The sequence below is a fragment of the Galleria mellonella genome, unplaced genomic scaffold (assembly GCF_026898425.1).
Source record: "Galleria mellonella isolate WM207_F2 unplaced genomic scaffold, CSIRO_AGI_GalMel_v1 utg329, whole genome shotgun sequence".
NCBI lineage: Eukaryota > Metazoa > Arthropoda > Insecta > Lepidoptera > Pyralidae > Galleria > Galleria mellonella.
Window position 1 is genome coordinate 488107 of NW_026442078.1, and position 24968 is coordinate 513074.

The following is a 24968-nucleotide window of genomic DNA, read 5'->3' on the forward strand; positions in this document are numbered from 1 at the left end:
AAAACTAATTTTTACCTACAGAAAACTATATCAGCAACGAGCAACATATGCTATATTTTATTTACAAAAAAATAAAAAAAATTAGACCTCTTTATGAAAACTACAATAATGCAACCTAAAATATAAAAAAAAATATGCCCATTAAAGTTGATATAAAACCAGAGAGTAACATAGGCTAAATACATCTGTATCAGGGCCGTCTCCTATTATGGTAGCCGGAATGCCAAATGATTCAAATATATTATTTGAAAACTTTATCAACCCGTGCGAAGTCGGGCTGAATCTTTAGTGTTTAATATTTTTTTTAAAACATGTTAATCATCATTCCGTATCACAATATTCAGTACTTTTTTAATGGGTGATAATGGAATGGTAACCACCCCGCCTGTACTATCGGTATACGCTGTCGAGGTGAGAGTAGATAGTGACGATAAAAGAAGGTCGGTTCTTGTTCAGGTTCATGACGAATTCAACGAGAAAAAATTACGGCAGTTTACAAGGGGAACCGTATGGAGGTCGACCTGATACATAGTACATATTATACATTTTTAGTAATAGAATTGTTAAACTCGGTTACTAACAATTCCTTTCCCTCCAGTATATTACACTAACTCGCTTTTTCAAGTATTACATTCTGAACACAGACAATGTGATATTTAGTAGGTATTATCCTTACTAATATTATAAATATGAAAGTGAGTTTGTTTGTTTGACACCTTACAGCGCTTTAACTGTTTATTCAATCAATATGAAATTTGGTATAGAGGTACTATATGGAATGGAGAAGGACATGTTTCTACCTCGGTACAAGTACACATATCCCTATTACGCAGACGACGTCGTGGGTAAAAATTTGTATTAAATAAAACAACTTGTATAAACAAAATAATATTGCTTTATGCAAAGTACAAAAGAACATTCAACAAAATCGTCGAACAAACAACATGAATTGAAATAAACTTTATACAACATCACAATTCAAATAACGCCTTTTCATAAAAGTGCGTAAAGCGTATTATCATTTATTTAATTATATTTTTTTATTATTCTCGTAAAATTTATGTCGCGTGAAATAACGAGCGTTTTAGGCACAGCGTTTGCGTTGTTTCGTTGTTTTTAATAGAAGGGGATGAGGGTTTTTGTACTAAATCATTTTTGCAACATGCAAAAAATGAGCATTTTTGTAAGAATAAACTTTGAACATTTAAACAGGGAGACCAGTGGCGGGCTCAGTTTGCCATAGGGCCTGGGGCAGTAAAGCGAATGAGGCTCCCAATTTAAGAAATTGATATAATTTTACAAGCTTTTTATTTAGTTCACATTTGTATGTATAAGTGTTTAAGTGATACTTTTTTTATGAAATTTAGAATGGGAAACTAACTGACTACAACTCGATGGAAAGTGGTAACTGTCGCCTATAGACATGAAAGGTATCATAAGTATCAAAGAGTGTACTGTGTACTTTAAATTAGACTTAAATATAGAAAATGGAGGCATTTAGAGACCCTCTAAGACCGGAGGCCCGGGGCGGGCCATATAATTCCAAAATCCACAAAAAATTATATCACCTCTTTCACTCCCACCGTTAATCCGCCACTGAGAGAGACTATGTCTAAAGATTAAAAAGGGCGGCACATTTCTTAAGGGAAGCAAAAATAACATGGCCGCCATTTTGATTGTTGCTGATGAATTGTTATATTCAGTTGTAATATTTGTATTTAATATTATTTTATAGAATACAGTTTTTTTACTTTATTTAGTGATTATTATCCTTGTTTTGTTTTAAGAGTTTATGTATATAAAAAAAGTATGTATATTTACATTAGATAAACACTGTGCCTATAGATTACATAAAGTTTATATTATATATAGGTTCTTTTAACATTTTAAGTACTTGCTATATAACAGTTAACTTTATGTGAAATAAATGTTTTAGTTTGTGCAAAATTCAGTGTCAATACAAGTTTTTTGTTATATATCGAAAATTCTAGTTAACAGTTTAGGTATTCTGTATAAATAGGCATAGTTAACATCAAAAATTAATGAACACATTAAGATTTTAAACACTTTTTCCTTTCAGTATACATTTTGTTGTTTGCCATTCTAAGTTGTAGGTATAAAAAAAAAATACTCCGTAGCATACATTATGGGTGTTGAACTAAATGTAAGGACCACATTTTGGAGTGGACTGTAGCTGGTAGTTAGATGAGCTGATGAATGGTGGGACTCAAACTCTTCAATTATATAGTTCGAACGAAATAGTACACGATATGTAATGCAATGAATCAATATAATAAAAAGGGCGGGAATAGAATCTCCTGCATTACCAGTGTTGCCAATTTAATAATTACAAATTTGTAGGCCGGTGTTGCTAACAATGGTTAGCCAGTTTATATGGGTATTTAACTAATTTTGAATTTATACGATGCCTACCCAATTCTGGCGCCAAACTTGTTAAGCTACTTATGTACGCAACGATGTTTACAGGTTTTGGAAATTTATCTATAGGTGTTCATCGACTTTTAACGTTGACTATACTAGCACGATTTTATCAACAACATCATGTTAATTTTATTGTTTAAACAATATGTCATCCTAACAATAAAAAGTAATTTAACAATGTCAAGCTAATATACATAAGCAAATACCTCATTCTCGCTACACTGTTAAAAATTATTTGCGTAATAAGAGCCATTCCCCGGCTAAGTGATTCTCATGTAACTTTTTAACTCCAATTAAAATTAATTATATACGAACAAGATCCAGATGTGACTTTGAACACAAGGTGAGCAGATATTTATAAAATAAGTATACATGTAAAAATGCATGTCTCCACAAAAAGTTGTAACATCATACTCGGAACTGCAATTTGCCAAAATATAATGATTATATACTTTAGGTACCTGTAGTATAATTTATATATTTATTATTATGATTTTTACTTCTTTTATCTTTGGTTATATATTGTTTTAAGTTTTTTTTGTATCGATAGTCTGAAGTTGTTCAAAAGCCGATGAATTTCTTAAACTTAAATATTGTTTTAGTAATTGTTGATTTGATTCCTCAGTGTTGTATTTAATGCCCCGACGTAGAATATATTTAAGACTGGCTTATAATTATTAAGAATACAAATAGATATTCCGAGTACGTAATTATAGTTTTCAGGAATTTAAGTATTACTATTGATTCTACTAATATGATATTACTAGGTATCTTTAGAGAAAATTAGAATAACTTAGGCAATAACATGCAATATATTTTAGGTAGGTATATTACTACTTACATACATAAAAATATGCATCTTATATATTGGGTTTTAGTTATATATTTAATTAAAATAAATAAAAAAAGAAAGAATATAGACATCTCATATAATTCTGAGCAAAGGTCCCTGTACGTTTACTTGGCAAATTGCACTCCTTTCAGAGTATATGTGATTTATTCTGCATACATATTTAATTCTGTGCTTATTAAATTCTATTATATTTATAAATATATTGGTTCTATTTTTTATTTTTCAAACTATGTATAATCACAAAATTAACTAAATTTTTACAGCACCATATCATTCCAAAACGCGCACAAAATAATTGTTCCTTTTATTCCATTTAACAATAATAATATAAATAAGTATTATTATGTACTTATAAGCCTCGTGTTTCATTCTATGTACTTAGTTATAGTTTGTAGTCTGTAAAATTTTATAATATTTCTGTAACCTCCATCAAGGGCCCTAACTTTCAAATGTCTTCGCACCTATTCCTAAAAAAAATCAATTTATTTCCTATAAAACTTTATTGTATGTGTTAAAAGATTTTTTTTTTTTTGTATTCTAAAGGCTGGAACTAATACTAAGTTGTGATATTTTAAAATGGTAACATTAACTTTTAGAAAATCTATTTTTTGTTCTTAAATAATCGAATTTAATTCTAAATTTCAATATCTAATTAAAACGTAAGTACCTACGTACTTTTCTATTACTAGAGATTCTGGCGAAGAGTATCGCATTGTTTCTAATTGGGCATATCTAAGTGAGGGTATGCCTGTGACAAATAATTATGATCCTATATAGTATGTATAGTAGAGGTTTAAACTGCTGTTTCTTAATTTTGGTGAATTTCGTAGCTACGTATACAAGTAGTAAAAACCATGAATCATATAAATTTTATGTCGTTTTAGCAACACGATAAAGTAAAATAGATTATAATAAAATATTAAAAGGCGTCCATTAGAGTATCAGTCACTGCTATGTATTTCTGGTAACTTTATATTTTTTTTTGTTTAATTTTTTTTCAAGAATAATTCGATTAAAGCGTAAGAACATATTTTACAATCCTACTGCTCCTATAACTCTTGGCATATAAATGGCTAGTTTCAGAGGAATATAAAAATAAAGAAAGAAATATTTATTTAGTGCTTAATTACATACTTAATTACAAAAATATTTAACAATAAACAAAAAGGAAAAGAAATAACTAAAATAGTGCCACTCAGCTATATGAAACATTCTTTTAAATATTATATTTTGAATATCTTTCCACAAACGTTCAAATTATGGGAATGCGTTCCTTACCGAGGTTCTCGCAACAGACTCGTATTGGCAATGATTGTATCGTCTAATGGGCGCCTTAGAAAGGAGATACAATAACGATAACATTATATAGCATTGGACGGCTGCAAGCTCGGCGATCGTCTAAATTTTAGAGTCTAAAGCTTTTTAAAAGCACGATTCAACGATAAAATTAAATTGATAGTAAATGTTTGTTTTTTTTTTTATAGAATTTCAATACATGATATTAAAATTCAAACATTGCAATGTAGTATGTGACAATCTTCCGATAATAGAAATTGACAATAATGTAAACTGTATTAAAATCGATGTTTAATTGACTAAAAATGTTAACAGGGAAGATATTTGTTTTTTTTACAACAGCATAGCTGAGATGGGATTGTATCTCATTATTTTCGATAGCAATATCCAAAGTAGGGATGTAGTTGTTGCTAACACGACGCCTCCCCAGCCGAGCTCAAGGGACCAGGAGTTATAGAATTCCCTGGCGGAGAGTAGAGGAATGGCGGGTGCTTGTGGTCCCACCAAGCCATCTCCGGTGTCGTCTATATGCGAACTGCCTCTTGTGGACACTCGTTGTATGCGTTTGAAGTGAATGATCATCAATGTGAACATTGCAAACAGACCTGCGGAGAAAAATATTCTAAGAAAAGGTATAGATAGGTAGGTACATAATTGAAGGCATATTTTCAATCGACTTAAAAAAAGAGTAAGTTCTCAATACTGTTGTATTTGTTATGTTTGTTACCTCATAACTCTGTCAGTTATAAATCGATTTTGATGAAATGAAATTCTTTTTCGTCTAAAAATATATACTTTCAGTTTTGTTCTTTAGTTCTATAGAACTTTTATCAAAATCGGTTCAGTAGTTTAGTTTTTAAAATCAAAATAACTTTTTTGAAATAATTTTTTTTTGTCATATTTGAAATCGGTTCTTTTTTGTGGAAAACAATCTTAAGTTATTACTTTTTTACTATTGAATAATATGGTCTAAGATGTGGCTCGTGGGCCCACGAATAGCCTATCTACATTTACATCTTAAAATATGTTACAATATAGTAAGTGGAGACAAATCTAATTGTTAGCAATTTGTAATGTTTCACTGAATCGTCAACAAATATTCTGTAATCCCCATGTAACTGTAAGAAAAAAATTATGTACCTACCACAATTATTCGTGTCACTCCTTGCATCTCTAGGGTGTCGTAAGAGCCATTTAAATGAACTTAGTGCAACAAAAGGGAACTTGAAATACCTAAAATCCTTTAATTGTAAATAGGTTGTTATTCTAATATAGATAGATAGATACTCTTTATTGTTTCCTCCAAAGAATTACAAGAAATAATCACAAAGAGAAAACAATGGGCGACCTTATCGCTAAAAGCGATCTCTTCAAGGCAACCTTTGGATGAAGAGGAGTAATTATAAACAATTTGGTGAGAGGCACGATAAAAAATTCTGTTAATTCTAAATATGGAGATGTAATACATGTAATAATATGAATATACATATATCTCTACTCAATATATAAGTAGACACTTATCCTCGATGTTATTCAAAGCTGTGAATTATCTCTAGTGCATTATCAATCACAATGTTACATTCACACCTAAATTATTCAGCACATTTTATTCATTACTTGGTCCCGTTGTTATGTAAACACACTAACAGATAGTATAATAACAAATGACATGTCGTTCTATTCACGCATTTCCCCTTTATATTTCCTTTATGCAAGACCCGTGTATCATTGTACATGTGCTGAGTTTCTGATTAATGATTATTGGTCACAGATTTGCTTTTAGTACTTAGAAGTCCATAGTCATGGGCTGTCAAATGTTTTCTCTTAATTTTATAATTGTCTTCCTAATGAACATTAAGATATTTCTATTAATATTATTAGTAGTAACATTTTTTTATGCAACTTTAAGTGGCAAACAAGCTGACGGTCCATCTGATGGAAAGTAGTCATTGTCACCTATAGACATGAGCAGTACCATGGATATAACAGAGAATATAATACTGTTTCGCCCATGATATCCTGTAAATTCACTGCCATATCTCACCCTTTAAACCGAAACACAGCCATGCAAACACAACTGCTTTCCGTTAGAAACACGAATAGGACAGAGGTGACCAAGCAAAAGACTTTTGTACAAAGTTACTCTCTGGTATATATATAAAAATAAATACTAGAATCTTCCCTAACCCAAAGTTTCATCATCATTATATTAGCAGTTAGGTGTCCACTGCTGAACATGGTTTATGTTCCTCTATTGAGGAGTTTTGCCAGTAATTGCCACGCTTAGCAGGCGAATTGACAACCGCAGTTAGGCTTTGGTGATGTATAAAGAGGGACTCAGTTACCTACCCTCGACTGTTAAGTTTATCCAAAGTTTACTTACCTATATTTTAATGGATAATATAGCTAAATCTATTCTAGCTTTTTTATTTGATCAAAATTTAATGTCAATTCCGTCTGTGCTTATTTACGATGGCGGGGTAACTATATAGAATGATGAGTGAAGATAAAGTCAAGTCAATTGATCCATCATTACAAATTCACAAGGTAATCACCATGATATTCAGAGAGAGAGCAAATTTATGGGGCTACTAATACCCATCACTGAGCAGTAAGGGATTCTTGTGTAAAAAATTCAGTATCTCACCAGCCAGTAAGTACATGACCCCGGTGACGAGGACAGCGCTGATCTGGTGTTTACAAACGCCGAATGCACCAACTAGTGCCGCGCTCCCAAGTACTATCAGGCACACTAAAGCACAGGATATGGATAGGTTCTGCATACCTGCAATAAATATTACCAATATGATGTGTCTTTTTTTATATTGGAAAATAGGAATCCATCTTATTTATTTTATTTATTTAATACTTTATTGTACACTCTAATTATACATAAAAATATGACAGAAGTAAACAAATGTACAAAGGCGAGCTTAACTCTAAAAGAGTTCCCTTCCAGCAAACTCAAGGTGGAGTCTATAAATATTGTAATTTGTGTGCTGTAAGTAATGTAAATAAATTATCTATCTATCTACATGTTTTGATTTTCCCTTAGGTATTCTGAACACAGAATTAAAATCATCAATATCGGGTCATAATAGCCAATGCCTGTCTATTGCTGAATATAGGCCTCCCCCGTAGTCTGTCATAAAGAATGGTCCACATCCACCTGTATTTAGGATTAAAATAAAAAATGCTAAACAAATTACTACTATCTCTTTGAGTACTTGTATATATAACAACATCGTCAATATATGGGGAAGAAAGGTTTAAAGGCTCAGGACCGTTGCTTATGGCTGTTTATGGGGAAGGCCTATGTCCAGCAGTGGACGGACAATGGCTGAAATGATGATCATATATAATTTCTTTTTGCTCGCGATTTCTTATCAGAGATTTTAAATGTAGTAAAACCAATTAAATAAACTACTTCTAGATAGAGTAGCAAGGCAAAACAAATAAAAAAATTAAAATTTTGACCTTCAAGAACAAAATTTTGAAAACCGCATCCAATTTGATTGAGTAGTTTTTATGGGATATGGAAACAATCAGACAGATAAAAATGCAAAAAAAATATATTGATTTTTATTGTTTTTGTACCCCTCATACTCGTTTTTTTTTAAATATCTCCTATGTACAGACATCGCTAATTACAATTTTATTATATATAGTTATATAAATATGTTAATTATTCAATTAACTTATTATACGGGTTTACATTAAAGTTAAACCGTGTTATAGTGTAAAGCTTGTTAGAGTTTGAAGAGTTAATTAAACTACCTCAACATAGTAAGCTTTTACAACGCAATTCGCAGAAAATTAATGTTTTCTTATTGTTTCATGTTACCAAAATTACTTTAAATAGGTATATAAGGGGAGCTATTATTCCAAAGCCGGTGGCAACATTAATTCCGATTTGCTACGAAGCAAATGTTTTATATTTATAACAAGGTCATTACTATAGAGTTTGGAATTATGTTCCTGTATATGAGTATAAAAGTATGGAGCCATTAAGAAAAATGTGAAGGTCGCTAATCAAAAGTTTCAATATTATAAAAAAAAATGTGGATACATAATAAGTATAAGCAATGATAAGGATTTTGCAAATATTCATGAATAAGGTCCTCAGAAACGTTAGAGGTGACTGCGAACAAAGCGTTACAGCATTGTAAAAGACGGAAGAGCGCTGTTCTTCTTTACTCCCACGCTGATACCGTGATAATTTAATCAAAATATTTTTTTATTATTAAATTATTACATTTAAAAGGACAATAAAATGGTATTAACTTTTAAATATATACATAGTATGTATATTAAATTTCTATTGTCCAGTTATACATAAGTAGCTATATAAATAAAACAGTATTTAGTTAAATAAGATTTATCGAGCACGAATGAATGGAAATCTTACTAGAGGCCACCCTAGACGGATATACATATGTTAACCAAGTAGGCGACATGCTAAAGAAGAGCCAAATTAAAAGTACCCGTAACCGGCGAATGTGTATGAAAAGATTAATAAATGTGGAGGAAGCGAAAGAGGCTTGTTTGAATTGAAGCATTTGGCGTTCCATTGTTTCTGCCCATCTTAATGGGAGACAGATGTGACAGATATATGCATATATACCTAGTTAAAGATACCTAGGTAGTTTATTTGTGACAACTTATTACTTTATTTACATTTTCATTAAATTCTATTCGAACAATATATTTACTGTTGTAAATATCGACGTATAATATAACTATATATCTATACTTAACTATGTCAAAATAAACGAGCGTTGTTATTAAGGAAAAAACAGTTTTCTTCAATGTCAAATTCGATGAGGGGAGAAAAGGCCGTCCTGTAATGGCCTTGGCTTGTTCTCGGATATTTAATATATTTATTTTTTAATAACTCCAAGAAATATGGAAGTATAATATTTTCAAAGCCTACGTATATTACGAACATGCTAAGGTGTTTAAGAGGTTTTAGAATAGTAAGACTATGAGATTGTGTAAGGAATCACACATTGTATAATAAAGCAATTAATTAATATTCTTAATTTATCTACTTTATAAGTAATGACGGAAGATAAGAAATTCTATCTTCAACAATAGACTCTATGCCGCCTCACCTAATATTTATTTTGGGTCTTGTAATCTAAATTTTATTTATTTGTTTAACTTTCATACACGAATACATAACAAAGGTACACATGGCACCTAAAGGCGTTCTCTTCTAGTCAACTATAGGGCAAGCAGAGATGTTTGGTGTTAAATTTTCTTACTTTAGTGTTACTTTTAATTTCAATTTTTTGTTATTTTTTATATTCAGTATCTATTAAATAAATATTATAGCATAAGCAGTTATTGTATAGTTATATTCTAAAATCTTAATGATTTGGATATAATTTCTATCCTAAATTAAAAAAGAAGAAAATATTATTTTGTTTATTCAAATATAAAATTGATAAAAAAACCAATTCAAAATATGAACCTCATCGATGATCGGAATATTTTTTGCCATTATTACAGAATTAAAGAAGCCTCTCTAATTTATGTGTTCTCTTCATTCCCCTTATTTATTAAGATTCATGTATCTCTGTGCACGTACTGATTAATGATCTATTAGCAGGATATATAGCTTCATTTTTATCTCGCTGAGCGCTTATGTAACACCAGATGTAGATAACAAAAACCTGCATAGAAGCGCTTATGTAACTCTTTGCTGAGTTTTTGGAATTCTTTATTACCTATGGCACAGATAATATAATACTATATGCCTATAGTATTGTAAATTGACTTTTGAAAAGTTACTATAACTGTTACAGTTACGCTCGCCTGCTTGTTTTTACATTATTTATTTTATATTATTCAAGAAATAAAAGGTATAATTACTAGAAAAATATTACTTAATAAGCAGTTAGTAACCAATAAAGTTTCCATTAATAAATATTACACTCAGAGCAGACAAGGTTCAATATACAGCAAAAAAAATTATTAACATGCAAATTTTTTTATGCAACTAGAATGGCGAACAAGCTGATCATCATTGCTCATTCGATAGCCTTTGGTGACGCACGCGTCACTACTGGCATCAATACTCCGTTGTGTAGCGCTGCCTTGTTGCACGGAGTCAGCGGATACGCAAACACGTCGGACACGAAGAAAAGTAGAGAACAACTTGGGCACGAGGTTCTCGTTCGTCGCCTTAGTTTCGCGCGCTTTTTAACGGCCGTCCGTTCGCGTACACGGCACGCGCTGCCACCTCGTCGTCGCGAGTGCAGTGAGTGCATGTGAACAATTACAAGTGACAATTGTGTAGTGTTGTGAACTCTAGTGCATCGGACTAACAAGTGTTAGGGTGGTGTACTGCGCCATAAGCGCAGCGCACCAGCTCCGGAGCCGGTGCCAGAGACCAGCACTCTCCTCCCCGGCGACCCGCGCCGCCTTCGACACCCCGGCCAAGTATCGGCAACAGGTACACAAGTCACTCCGGTGACTACATTCCATTGTTACATTAACAATAGGCACACATCCCCCCGCCGTACTCGGCGGGGCGGTTAACTGTACACAAAGCGGCCGGGTAACCGTCGCCCGGCCGGTGACTAATCCCTGTATAAAGGGCGACTCATACCTGGACAGGTCCCAACAGGCCCTTATATACGCGGCTTGTAGCGGCTTATTTTTTGTGTCCACTTTTATAGTAGCGCATTGTCCGTATTATAAATTTAATTATTTTTAGGTATTGGCACCCGACTTAAGAGTCGGGTGCATTGCTAATTTATAAGAGGAGTGTTTTCTGGGACAACATGTCGCTGTCCCAGGATGACATTCCACAATTCGTGGCCTTTTTAAAGGCCAAATGTCCTGGCCTCTTAAAGGCATTTTTCGATGAGCGCAGGGGCGCACATGTGATACATGACGACGCCCCTGCCTCGCCGGCGGCCTCCCTTCAGGAGGCCAACGACGAGCTGTCCTCAAACCCACCTTCCCCCGGGGACCACCTAGTGAGTACCCCGGAGCCGATGTCCCCTCAGGAGGTTGCTCCCAACCGCCCCTCCTCTGAAACGGAAATGGAGCTAGACGCTCCCAACGTCGTCGCCGAAACAGGCGACTCCTCCGACACTGCCTCCTCCTCGGAAGAGGAATTTCAAATTGTGGGTGCCAAGCGCACCAAACGCGCGAAGCGGGCGCGCGATCTTCCCCCGCCTAAAACCCAACGTGCCAACGATGGCGCACCCGTTCCGGCTAACGCCGATAAAACCGACCGCGATCACGCGGGGAAAGTGAGGCCTCCTCCTCCTATAATCATCCAGGACAAGACAGCCTGGAACAGGGTGTCAGCTGCGCTGAAGGAAAAGCGCATATCCTTTACCCATGCAAGGGTAACCTCACTAGGAATCAGAGTAGTGGTTCCCACATCGGCGGATCATCGCCAGTTAACTTCCTTCCTCAGGACAAACAGTGTGGGTTACCACACTTATGCCCTCGAGGAGGAGAAACGACTGCGCGTAGTAATACGCGGCGTCCCTAAGGAGCTGGACTGCCAGGACATCCTCGCAGATATCCGCTCTCAAAACTACCCCGTCCACGAGGTACACAGGATGTACCGCAGCAGGGCCAAAACGCCACTAGACATGGTACTAGTGGTACTAGATCTCTCCCCAGAGGGGAAATCTATCTTCAACATCCGAAGTGTCTGCCTGATCTCAGGCCTATCAATAGAACCGCCAAATAAGCGGACCTACCCCGGGCAGTGCCACCGCTGCCAAAATTATGGGCACTCCGCCCGAAACTGCTACGCGCGCGAACGTTGCGTCAAGTGCCTGGGAGACCACGGCACCAAGCAATGCACTCGCGTGAGTGGCACCCCGACCCCACCTAGCTGTGTACTCTGTGGCACACAGGGCCACACAGCTAACTACCGCGGATGTCCCCGCGCTCCCCGTCCCGGCCAAAACAAGGCCTCCGCAAAAGCCACAAAGGCTCAGGCACCCCGCGCAGCACGCCCCGCGCCCCCTACTATCCCGCAGCCTTCAGCTGCACCACCTCCCCCGCCAAAAAATGCTTGGGTGCGACCTCCGGTCGTCAAGGCGACCCCCTCACCCACCATGCCATCTGCAACCGCTTCCACGCTTGCCAAGATTGTGGCATCGCCCGCTCCTCCGCGCCCCGCCCCGCAAACTGGAACGAACGTAGGCTCAAGCTTCGCAGCCGACTTCGCACTGGTAGCGAAACTCGCCAGCTCCATCGACGCTGGCGAGATTACGGCCCTGGCCTCCAAATTAAGGTCAGTCAACGACCCACAAGAAAGACTCGCAGCCGTCTGCGAGCACATCGGCGTACTAGTCGCCATCCTCAATTTTAACAACTAATTATGGATCTAAGGGCGAAAAGATGCAAACCTCGGTCCGTTAAGTTAGCGTTTTTCAACGCTAACGGACTACAAGGGCAAAGAGACGAAGTCCGTGAGTTTCTCACCGCCCACCAGGTGGACGTTCTCCTACTACAGGAGACCTTCCTCAAGCCTTCAATACGCGGTCCAAGAATCGCAAACTACAATATCGTACGCAATGACCGCATCAGTCGCGGCGGCGGTACGTTAATTTATTACCGAAGGTCCCTTCAGTGCATTCCGATCGACACGCCTCCGCTCGTAAACATGGAAGCCTCGATATGCCTCCTCGCGATGACAGATCATCGACCGATCTATATAGCATCGGCCTATCTCTCTCCCTCCAAAAAGCTACTCCGGGCCGACCTCCAAGCTCTCATGGACCTGGGGGATTCGGTAATTATTGCCGGAGATCTAAATTGCAAGCACAGCCTTTGGAGCTGTGCTTATCCGAACCCAAACGGTCTCACCCTGGAACGCCTTTCGCTTTCCATGGGTTTCGACATCCTTCCCCCAGTGCACTTCACGCACTATCCGGCAAACACTGCTCATCAGCCCTCCATCCTCGACATGGCCCTACTAAAGAACGTAGCCCTAAGGCTGAGTTCTATGGAGGTCCATGCCGAACTCATCTCCGACCACCGCCCCGTCACATTCTCGCTAGGCCCACCTGCAGACGGGGCGCCTCAATTTAAAACGGTCACGGACTGGAGCCGGCTTGAGAAAGTCCTCGAGTCGACTAACTCTCCGGTACTGGACCGCATCCCGGACGTAGTCGAATCTATCGAGGAGACGACTACAGCCATAGACGCGCTAACAGAGCACCTGCAGTCGGCAGTCAAGGACTGCTCCAGGGAGGTTCCGGATACGGGCGACCGTAGATGGAACCTACCTGATGATGTAAGGGCTCTGCTGCGCACTAAGAATGCAGCCACACGAGCGTATGACCGCTATCCCTCAGAAGAGAACCGAACCCGCCTGCGAGCTTTACAGCGCGAAGTAAAGAGTCGCATAGCGGAACTTCGGCGAGACAGATGGGATAAGTTCACCAAAGAACTCACCCCCTGCCATACCGCGTACTGGCGAGTAGCCAAAACCCTCAAAACAGACCAGTGTTACTCCGACCTTCCGCCCTTAGTCCGAACAAACAACAGTCCGGCCATATTTGATGAAGAAAAGGCTGAATGCCTAGCAGACAGCCTAGAGGCCCAATGCATGCCGAGCACCCTTCCGGTGCCCGTTGATCATCTAGAGAAGGTAGAATCCGAGGTGGAGCGAATCCTGTCGATCCCTCCAGTAGAGTCACTCCCCCCCGTTACACTGGATGAGGTGCGAACACTCATCAAAGGAACTCCCAACCGAAAGGCACCCGGTGCCGACGGTATCTCTAACAGACTCCTTAAGAGTCTGCCAGAAACCATTCTGCTACTCCTAGTAGCGATCTTCAATGCGGCAATTACCAATGCCATCTTTCCAGATGCTTGGAAAGAAGCCGATGTCGTAGGCTTTCCCAAACCTGGGAAAGATAAGTCCCTTCCCACCAGTTTTCGCCCCATCAGTCTCCTCAGCTCGCTGGGGAAGCTGTATGAGAAGCTAATACTCGCACGCCTGAAAGACTGGCTACAGTCCAAAGGCATCCTGATCAATGAACAGTTCGGCTTTAGAGCCAAGCACTCAGCTGTTCATCAAGTACATCGTGTAGTAGAACACGTCCTCAACGCCCGACACCTGAAATCCAACGGGGTCACATGTGCCCTGTTTCTCGACGTAGCGAAGGCCTTTGACAAAGTCTGGCACAGCGGCTTGATTTTCAAACTGCACAAGATGGGAGTGCCAGACAGGCTCGTGCACATCATACGAGCCTTCTTGTCCAATAGGTCACATCGCTATCGCGTCAATGGAGTGCGTTCCAGCGCACGACCGATTAGAGCCGGCGTCCCTCAAGGCGCTGTCCTCTCCCCCACCCTCTTCTCGTTGTACACCAACGACATCCCGCGTCAGCCCCGAGTGCAAATCGCCCTCTTTGCTGATGATACAGCCCTATATGTGGACAGCACGTCGGCCGCCTGTGCAGCCAACAGGCTTCAACGGGCGGTGGACGAGCTGGCCTACTGGTTCAGAAAATGGCGCATCGAAGTCAACCCAGATAAAAGCGCCGCCGTGCTTTTCACGGCCAAAAGAAAACCATCCCTTCCCGCCTCTATTCAGCTGTTTGGCACGCCCGTCCCCTGGACGAACGAAGCCAAATACCTAGGCGTGACACTAGATTCCAAGTTGAGTTTCGCATCTCATCTTAAGCGCGTCCGAGGCCTGGCCAATTTTATACTGGGACGCCTCCATCCCTTTATTAACAAGCGCAGCCAATTGTCGCTTAACGCAAAGCTGACGCTCTATAAAGCATGTATAAGACCGGTGATGACGTACGCTAGTGTCGTCTTCGCCCACGCCCTTCCTTCATTACTTCACCCCCTTCAGGTGGTGCAAAATAAATTTCTGCGACGGGCCACGGGCGCCCCGTGGTACGTGCGCAACGTGGATCTACACCGCGACCTCAAAATACCCACTATAAGGCAATTCATGAAGCAAGCGTCTCGACGCTACTTCGCCTCAGCCGAGTCCCATTCAAATCCGCTCATAGTAAGAGCGGTCAAATACAAACCCCCCATAGAGAACGTCGCTCCAAAACGTCGTCGCCCGAGGCACGCACTCTTGGACCCCGATGATCCAACTACGACGGCAAACGCGTCTCCCTCCCTACCTACCGCGGAACCCTCGACAAGAGCCCCTACAAACACACCCACACATCGCACACACCGCCCCCGCCGGCGGGGGCGAAGAACCCTCGCGACACACGGTCCGCGCGCGATCAGGTTTGCGCCCGAGCGCATAACAACCGCGTCGCAATCTCACCCACCCAGACGTACCGACCCTTCGCCGTCCCTCGACGGGGGTCGAAGTGCGGTGGCCTAAGCCGAGGCCGAGCCACTCTGGCGCCCTTAGGCGCACACACACACCGCAGTCCATAAGAAAGAGTCGACACCTCTGTCGCTCCCCTCTCGCGGGCTTGGAGTGCCATCAGCACTCGCCCCTGCATTCGCGTCCGGTGAAGCTGTAAAGGCCACACACGGCCAACAGCAAACACATTCAGAAAAAAAAAAAAAAAAAAGAAAAAAAAGAACAAGCTGATGACCCATCTGATGGAAAATGGTAACCGTCGTCTATAGACATGAGCAGTGCCATGGACATAACAGAGTATACTGTTTCGCCCATGATACCCCCCCATGCGTTGCCATTCCTGAGGACTCAGGTGTTATTAGTCTGTATCCTATAAATTCACTGCCGTATGCTACCCTTTAAACCGAAACATAGCCATGCAAACACAGCTGTTTCACGGCAGAAACACAAATGGGAGAGAGGTGCCCAAGCAAACGACTTTTGTACAAAGTCTCCCTCTGGTAATACTGTCACATACTCATACCATCTTTATTATTATTTCATACATTGCAATCAAGTTACTAAATATATGAATATGGGACAATAATTTATTTTAGTTGGTACAAATACGAAATACAAATATGTTATAAGGGATACTAAATAGTCGTAATTCATTACGTAAATTTAATCTGAGACATCTGAAATTAATGTTGCTTAAAAGAAAAAGGGACCCAATATCATTTCTTCTTAATTAAAATAAAAACATTTAGTCTCTTTATAAAATATTTAAGCACTCACGGTGTTGCCAGTCAGCTCTCGGCTCGTCATCTGTGTCTGTGTTTGCTAGATAATTCGTGCACAGGGGTTGTGTTGGAAAACCAGCTCTTGATAATATCGACACTTCTTCCTCTGAAAATAGAGTGCTTTATAGGCATCTAAAAATAGTAGTAGATACGAAATAAATAAGCTATTATCAATCACAAGCTCAATGCAAATATTATTTTGTTTCGCTAGTAAAATTACTAAAATATAACCTTCAATCTTATCATATATGGTACTATTATATTTTACAAAGTTTTGTGAAATTTTACAGTAACTTGTAAGAGGGTAAATTTCACAAAAATTTAATATTAAATATTTAGTGAAATCCATTATTGTATAATAAATTACAATGAATTAAGTGTTTTTTGAATTTGATTTGAAACCAAAAAAAAATATTGTAAAAGAAATTATAATCCACTTCATTATTTACTTAGTTATTTAGAATAGAATAGAATAGAAACATTTATTGCCATACAATTACAATATAAAATATAATAAACATATACAAAAAGTGTCTCACACCCGGCAAAAAGAACCGGCTCAGCTGATGCTGTGAGTGTTCCAGCGCAATGTGAACATTTAAGACCCCAAGCCGATCTTTGGCTTTGTCTATCAAATTTAGTGAAAAGTTTCCTGGCGGCAGTAAGGTCTATTAAGAGTATTATTAATAAATATAATAACATAAACAATTATTTTTAAAATAAACAACAAATGATCACACAATACTAACAATATTTTAAAAATTTTAAAATGTTCCATGTACTCTCTACAAAAATGCCCGTTGTTTTTACAATGTACGAGTATAACATACATTGTAAGCGATTTGTACTAATAAAACTGTACCTTCAAGAGAGACGCACATGGTCCAAATTCCACCGTTCATTGGTACTAAAAAAGTACCTCCTCCTTTTTTATTATTTGCGTCTTCAATCTGAAACATTGAATCATTATTCTTTCTCTGACATGATACCTACCATGTACGTACTAATAAATCATCGAGTTTTCAACAAACGTGGTACATCGTGTAGCCACATTATAAATACATTTATTTAACCTAATGTTTAAATCGTACTTGTTGTGCATAATTGTATAACATATTGCGTAAAACATTATCCCGCATTGTTTCTGTCGTGAAGCAGCTGTACTTATACTGTAATTATATGGCAGTATTTCAGTTTAAAGAGTGGGATATTATATATATTACACCATTAAAGTCTAACTGCGATTGCCAACCAACCTGGTAAGCGAAGAGGGAAAAGGATTGTTAGCAATAGAGTTTGACAGCCCCATTGCTAGCAATATACCTTATTAGGTCGACCTCCACGTGGTTCCCCCTGGAAATCATCGTGAACAATTCTTGTTGAATTCGTCACGATGGGCTAACTGGCCTGCTTCATCCTCACCTATCATTCTTCACTGGTGCCCCGCCGGTGTATACCGATAGCGCGGGTGGGGTTACCATTTTATTAAAATCCATTTAAAAAAAAACCTGCTAAGCGAGGCGACTACTGGCTAACTTCAATATGGAGAGGCCTGTGTTTAACAGTGGATAGTTAACGGATGATGATGATTGTGTAGATATATCATCTGATATGCAAAAAAGTAATCTATCGACATTCTAATCTTTTTCTTTTTTTACTGCAGATAAAAAGAGAAGTAAAAAAGATTTCTTTAAGGTCGTATCTTTATATATGCTATAGTTAGCATACGACCAGTCTGATTGTAAGCAATTGCACTATTGTACTATTGATATTATGAAGTGCAAAGTATCGAACCCTTCAATCGCGTGCACAGCCAAGCTGCAGTTATTTGGTGTTTCAACAAATGAAATAGGCACTATTGTTTTATGCCCCGTCGCCTTGACCCGCCTACAGCGCTGCCAATTGAAATGCGGACCATCTGTCGGTTTTACACGATAAAACGGTTTTTTACGTTGACCGTTTTCCGCAATACTTACAACTGTAATAGCATTTGATGTTTATACTACGTACATATATAGCTAGTAAGCATAGTTATGCTAGTAAAAATTGGAGGGAAAGGGATTGTTAGTAATGGATACTGAGAATCCCATTGCTAGCAATATGTTCAACCGGGTCGACCTCCTCGCAGTTCTCCCTGGAAATTATCATGGTTAATTCCTGATGAGTTTATCATGGTGGGCTAACTGGCCTGTTTTCATTCTCATCTATCACCCTTCACTGGTGCTCCGCCAGCGTATTCCATTAGCGTAGGCGGGGTCACCATACCATTTTCACCCATTAAAAAAAACTAGTAAAAATTACCGTATCATTTATAAAATGATTAATGTAATACCAATTTAAATAAGGAATATATAGGTACATAATCAATCATATAGAATTAATTAAATGGTAATGACAGCGAACTAATCTTGGAATATAAGATTTTTTTAAACATCATTTCCAAATGTTTATAGGATTTTTTAATAGGTGAAATAATTGAAATGGTAACCCTGCCTGTGCTTACGGTATACTCGTACGCTGGCGGGGTACCAGTAAAGATGATAGGTGAGAATGAAAAGACAAACAGTGTCCATAGTGATGAATATACCTGGAATTTAGCACGATTGTTTCCAAGGGGACCACGTGGAGGTCGACCTGACAGAGTACATTGTTAGCAATGGGATTAGTAGTCCGTATTAAGTACTAACAATCCCTTCCCTCCCTTCCATTTATTATTCATTAAAAAAAAACACGTGTATGTTGATATAAAATAGATTCAAAGAAATGGATTAGCTATAAAATAAGCTGAGGTACGAAATATTCAACAGAAATATCTAATAATAATTCCAGTAATTACCAGAGGGAGATTTTGTACAAAAGTCAATTGCTTGGGTACTGTCCCATTCGTGTTTCAACCGCGAAGCAGTTGTGTTTGCATAGCTGTGTTTCGATTTGAAGGGTGGGATATGGCGTGAATTTACAGGGTACAGAGGAATAACATCTGAATCCTCAGGAATGGCAACGCATGGGAGGTATCATGAGCGAAACAGTATACTCTGTTATGTCCATGGTAGTGCTCATGTCTATAGGCGACGGTTACCACTTTCCATCAGGTGGGCCGTCAGCTTGTTTGCCATTCTAAGTTGTATAAAAAAAAAACTTAGTACTAGTGTTAAATATACTAATAGTAATTACTGAAGTGGACCGAAATCCATTAGTAAATTACACGAATAAATTAAATTAACTCGGAAAATTGGTATTGTTTGAATACATTTCCATGATAATGTACATAAAAAAAAGAAAACTTATTTATCGTTGAATTGAAAATTGTATTTTTCATTAATAATTTAGTTCTAAACGAGTGGACATTACTGGAATAGATATACTTATAGCTAAGACCTATATATTTTTATGGCAATAGTACTTATAGTAAAATGCCGTGTAGTTCCCGGTACGGAATAGGCCACCCTTTCCTTTCCTGTAGGTGTCGTGAGAGGCGACTAAGGGAACTTATTGGTAGGGTTATGAGCAGCAGCGTCAGCGAGCAGCAGTGACCAAAGTTGAACTGCGGATATAAAACCGCTTGCCAAGCGTAGCAACTACTGACAAACCCCCCAAGGGGGACAGTTACCTCCTGATATGTTGATGATGACTTATTGTAAATAAATTCAACGGCATATGAAATTTGACTACGTCATGTATCTATTTTTATTTATTTTTACCTTACAAATTTTTATAATTTATTAATATTAGTAATGCTAAAGTTTATAACGATGGATGGGTGTTACTCTTTCAGGTAAAAACTACTAAACGGATTTGAATGAAATTTGGTGTACGGATAGATTATACCCTAACTTAGCACATAGAATACTTTATGTACTTATATAGTTAGTCATTTATCATTATTTAGTATACTAATCTAAATACAAATATTTTCTTTTTATTAATTACTTATTCGTCTACGCATATGTATGTACTATACTATCAACCTTTATCCGATAACCTTACACCGGCGCCCGCAAAGTATTCGCATATATTTATATGTATGTATATATTAAAGCATTGATTAGGCGTATTGCATGCAAGGGTCTGCTGGTCAAGGTGATCCGATAAAGTTAGCAGACCATGAACTGTGAATTTCTCTTTAGAACGAGCGTTCTTTGTTTACTATGCTAATCTATGAACGTTTTGTTAAGGGCTGATTGAATAAAGTATAATTTCAACTTCGATATTAAAAATATGTATTCATAGTGTTTGATTTCTATTGCACGTTATATTAACGAACAAGTTTACAGCCTTAGATTACGGCGTAACTTGATAAAAAGTGATAGAAGTTATAGAAAAGATTGTGACACCCATCACATGACACACATCTTTTTCACGCGTTACCAATTGACATTCCTGAGCCTTAAATTTTTATGTCACCATACTCTGTCACTTTACTGCCATATAAATTCGCTTGACATAAAGAAAGAAAGAAATAAAATGCCCATATTGAAAAATAAAACAGCACAGTTGCACGACAGAAACATGGGCATCCTTGATTTATTTCCTATTTATATTCCTTACTTTCAAGTTTTTTTTTTACAAAATTGTCTATCAAGGATGTCTACTGGATAACATCTCTTTTAATAATACTCTCAAGGTCGTCTATCATGAAAAATGAATGACAGATACCTTGGCAACTTTGTCATCGAGGAGCCACTGCAATGCAGTGTTGGAGGTGTTGGCGAGGGTGGCGAGGGCTGCACGCTCCCACACCACGTGCTCCCAGTGGTCTGTCATGATGGATGCGCACAGCATCGCCGTGGAACAGCTGGAACAATGAGATATTTATTTATATATTTATTTATTACGTAACATCTTAAAATCTTAACATCATCAAGTATTAAGTGCGAGCACAAAAGATCATGGAAAGGTCGCAGTGTCACAAGTTTTTCTGCCTGAAAAAGCCCGTCTTTCAATATTAAATAATATCAAGTATTGCAGCTTTCACCAATTCTCAACGATTGCATTATTTCCAAGTGTATTTATTTGATTTTATTATTATTTGTAAAAAAAAATGAAATTGAGAATATTAAAAAGATAAATCCATGTAAGTGTAACAAGCAAGGAAAACTTTTCAAAATCTATTATTTTGGAAAATTTTTACCAGATAACTTTTCTTTAGCGGTGTAAATACAAACACACTCGGCACGAATAGCTGAGAGATGCGGATTAGGTTTCTATGAGATGAGAGGTAAAATTATTCAATCTAATAATCATTTAAAAATGCCCTGAAAGCGAAAAGACTTCTAAAACGTATAAACGTACAAAAGCATATAATTAAATAAATGTCACTAGGCCATCGAATAAACAATGAAAGTACTAAGTATTGTTCATTTTTATCATGGACGAAAGCCTTCTCGTTTTAAAATACATAAAAATAGGTTTCTTTTCTATTAATCTGCATAGAAAAAATCAGCTTTAGGCCTTTCGTTGTTTCATGTTTAGTTAAAATAACTTATAGTTATAACGCGCCGCTCTCGTAAGGAGAGATGTGGTGTATGAAAGTGTTGTCATTTCAGAGTATTTACCTATGTGTTATTTGTTTAGGTACCTACCTATAAAATAGGTTGAAAAAATTAATTCTATTAATATAATAAATGAAAAAGTTTATAACGATGGATGGAAGGAAAGAAGTTTGTTACTCTTTCACGCAAAAACTATTGAACGGATTTGAATGAAATTTGGTACAGCGTTAGGTTATATTTTAACTTAATTCATACGATACTGATTCACGTTGATGTAGTCACGGACACAGCTAGTGAAAAAGACTTTTGTAATTATTTAGGTAAATAATGGTGTACATTATTTTTATATTATTTTCCGTATAAATTATTATTTTTTGGTTTTTCTTTTGTTTTTTTTTTTTTTTATGTAATGTCTTTTATCAGAATGTACAACACATGCACGTCTTTACACGGCACTTATTTTATATTATAATTTTATTAGAAAAACTATAGATATTGTAAGAGTGCCATTATAATTTGAATCCAGCTAATAAATTATGTACTAATCGTCCTGTTCTAATTACAGGTTTTTTATATTATAATGTTCACGTATGATACATTTAATAACTTACCAACATGTTAACTGCGATTACCTAGTTAGATACCATAATTGATGGTTCTAACCATCAGGTTATAGTTCAGGTACTACATACCTACTTACAGGTACTACCATAGATAAAATAATCACGTTTTTCTACGTTACTGTCACCTATTTATATTAATGTTGTACAAGTTGTAAGTATGATACCATCTTGGTTCTCGTGACTCGGTTCAAAGACGAGAATTGTCGACGATCCCATGTGACGGTATTGAGCCCTTAAATCCAAGGAGAGATTTTGCCTCCCTATGTGTGTTCTACCGCTTGTATAACGGATAGTGTTCTGAGGAATTGTTTGAAATGATGCTCACAGCCACCTTTTATTATTACATCTCTCGCTATCAACAGGGAATTCATCCACACACGTTTATCTACTTAACTTAAATGGTCACGTACAGTACGTTTTTAAAGGAATGTTCACTGGCGAACGCTTAGGCTGTGGATTGAGCTCTGGAGATTTTTCCTTGAGACTACAGTATGGGGCTCCTCAAAAAGGGTATATGAAAGTTTGATTAGGGTCGCCAACGCGCACGTGACACCTCTTGTGTTGCTAGCGTCCATAGGGGGGTATCATGGGCGAAACAGTATACTCTGTTATGGCCATGGTACTGCTCATGTCTATAGGCGACGGTTACCACTTTCCATCAGGTGGGCCGTCAGCTTGTTTGCCATTCTAAGTTGTATAAAAAAAAATAGGCTACAGTGACTGTTTACCACCAAACGGGTTGTATGTTTGTTTGCCACGTATGTGGCATTAAAAAAAAGCGAAAAGAAATTCAATAAGCAATCCCTGACATGATAAATATGAAAGCTAATAAAAAGATTTTTTATCCAAACAGTTATGTAAACAGAAAGAGATTGTTATCTAAACAGTGTTTAAAAAACTCTTGTTGAAGTAAATAAATATTATTTAGTCAGTGTAATAATGTTTATTTATAAAGTAACAAAATGTTTTATTAAAACAATACATTATTATAATAAAATTTATTACTTTAAACACCTTTTACTTTTAATAATATTGACTCTCTTTTGTTTAGACGTAGACAGACGTTGGACACAATTTTACATTAAGGCGTTTAATCATGTATTGAATCAGGTATTTAATCTATCGTATTTTTTTTTTCTTTTTTATGCTAAAATAGTTATTATTCAATTATGTGTAAATAGTTCAACGGATTTTATTATAATTAGGTATAAAAAAAAAAAAAAAAAGAAGTATATAAATAGACCACATCCTGGATTACTTGAATATGATAGGTTTAATTTTTTTTTTGTTTTTTTTTTTTATTTGCGCTAGCAAAGGTACGGGATACAGATATTGAAATAACTTTTTAATATAAACACAAATTGGTAGATCTTATATTGTATTATCCTGCCATATTTTTATATATTAACACTTATTGTTTAATAAGAAGTATAAATATAAATTGTTTAGAAACTTAATCCATTAATATTTAAAATTTTTATATTCCGTAGGCATGTCGTCCCAAAGAAATGAAACGAGTTTGAACTGAATGAGTATTGAAGAAACAACGGTCTGAAACTTTCTTGAGATGAGAGAATCTAATTTTCCTCGTAATTAGGAAGTTCTACGGACAACTCAGTATTCTATGAAGCTTTCGAAATATCTTAAAGACAAAAAAAAAACCTTTATGCTCCTACCTATAATGTGTATAACGAAATTAAATCAATTCGAATATAAGTAAACTCTTTTCGTCTTCACTTCATGGCAATAAGTTAAGGGCGCAGACAACTGATAGAAAGTAATAGATAACCGTTATAAGACGATAGATAAGGTCTGAAATAGATGACGTAACTAAACGTACTTACAGTCAATTCAGCACTCAGTACTCTCCGACTCCGGCTGAATTTCAATTTAGGGTTCTTACATAAAAATAAATATTACATGTATGTCGAAATCAGGTTAGAGAATTGACCAATACTATATACATAGCATTTTTAAAAGGATTTATTGTGAAACAGGATTGAATTTCAATAAATAGTATATTTATAGCATGTACTCGTAGTTAAGTACTGATAAGATGACTTTTTATTACAAATTAACTTTTTTCCAGGTGCTTCGTGCTTGGATTTCAAAAATAGGACAACTATTGGAAGAGACCATTTTTAGATG

The 24968-nt window shown here is 37.1% G+C and overlaps 1 protein-coding gene across 2 annotated transcripts in view; it reads right to left on the reverse strand.

Moving 5' to 3' along the window:
* Positions 1 to 883: 883 nt before the first annotated feature.
* Positions 884 to 24968, reverse strand: part of LOC113512855 (uncharacterized) — a 59023-nt gene continuing 34938 nt past the window's right edge. For both annotated transcript variants that reach the window (XM_031909487.2, XM_026896803.3), the window contains exons 3-7: positions 21362 to 21500; positions 17568 to 17655; positions 16701 to 16811; positions 7239 to 7376; positions 884 to 5196 (exon numbers count right to left, since the gene is read on the reverse strand). In XM_031909487.2, the coding sequence (XP_031765347.1) occupies positions 4925 to 5196; positions 7239 to 7376; positions 16701 to 16811; positions 17568 to 17655; positions 21362 to 21500 (748 nt within the window). In that variant the 3' untranslated portion in view covers positions 884 to 4924. The remainder of the gene's footprint in view (positions 5197 to 7238; positions 7377 to 16700; positions 16812 to 17567; positions 17656 to 21361; positions 21501 to 24968) is intronic.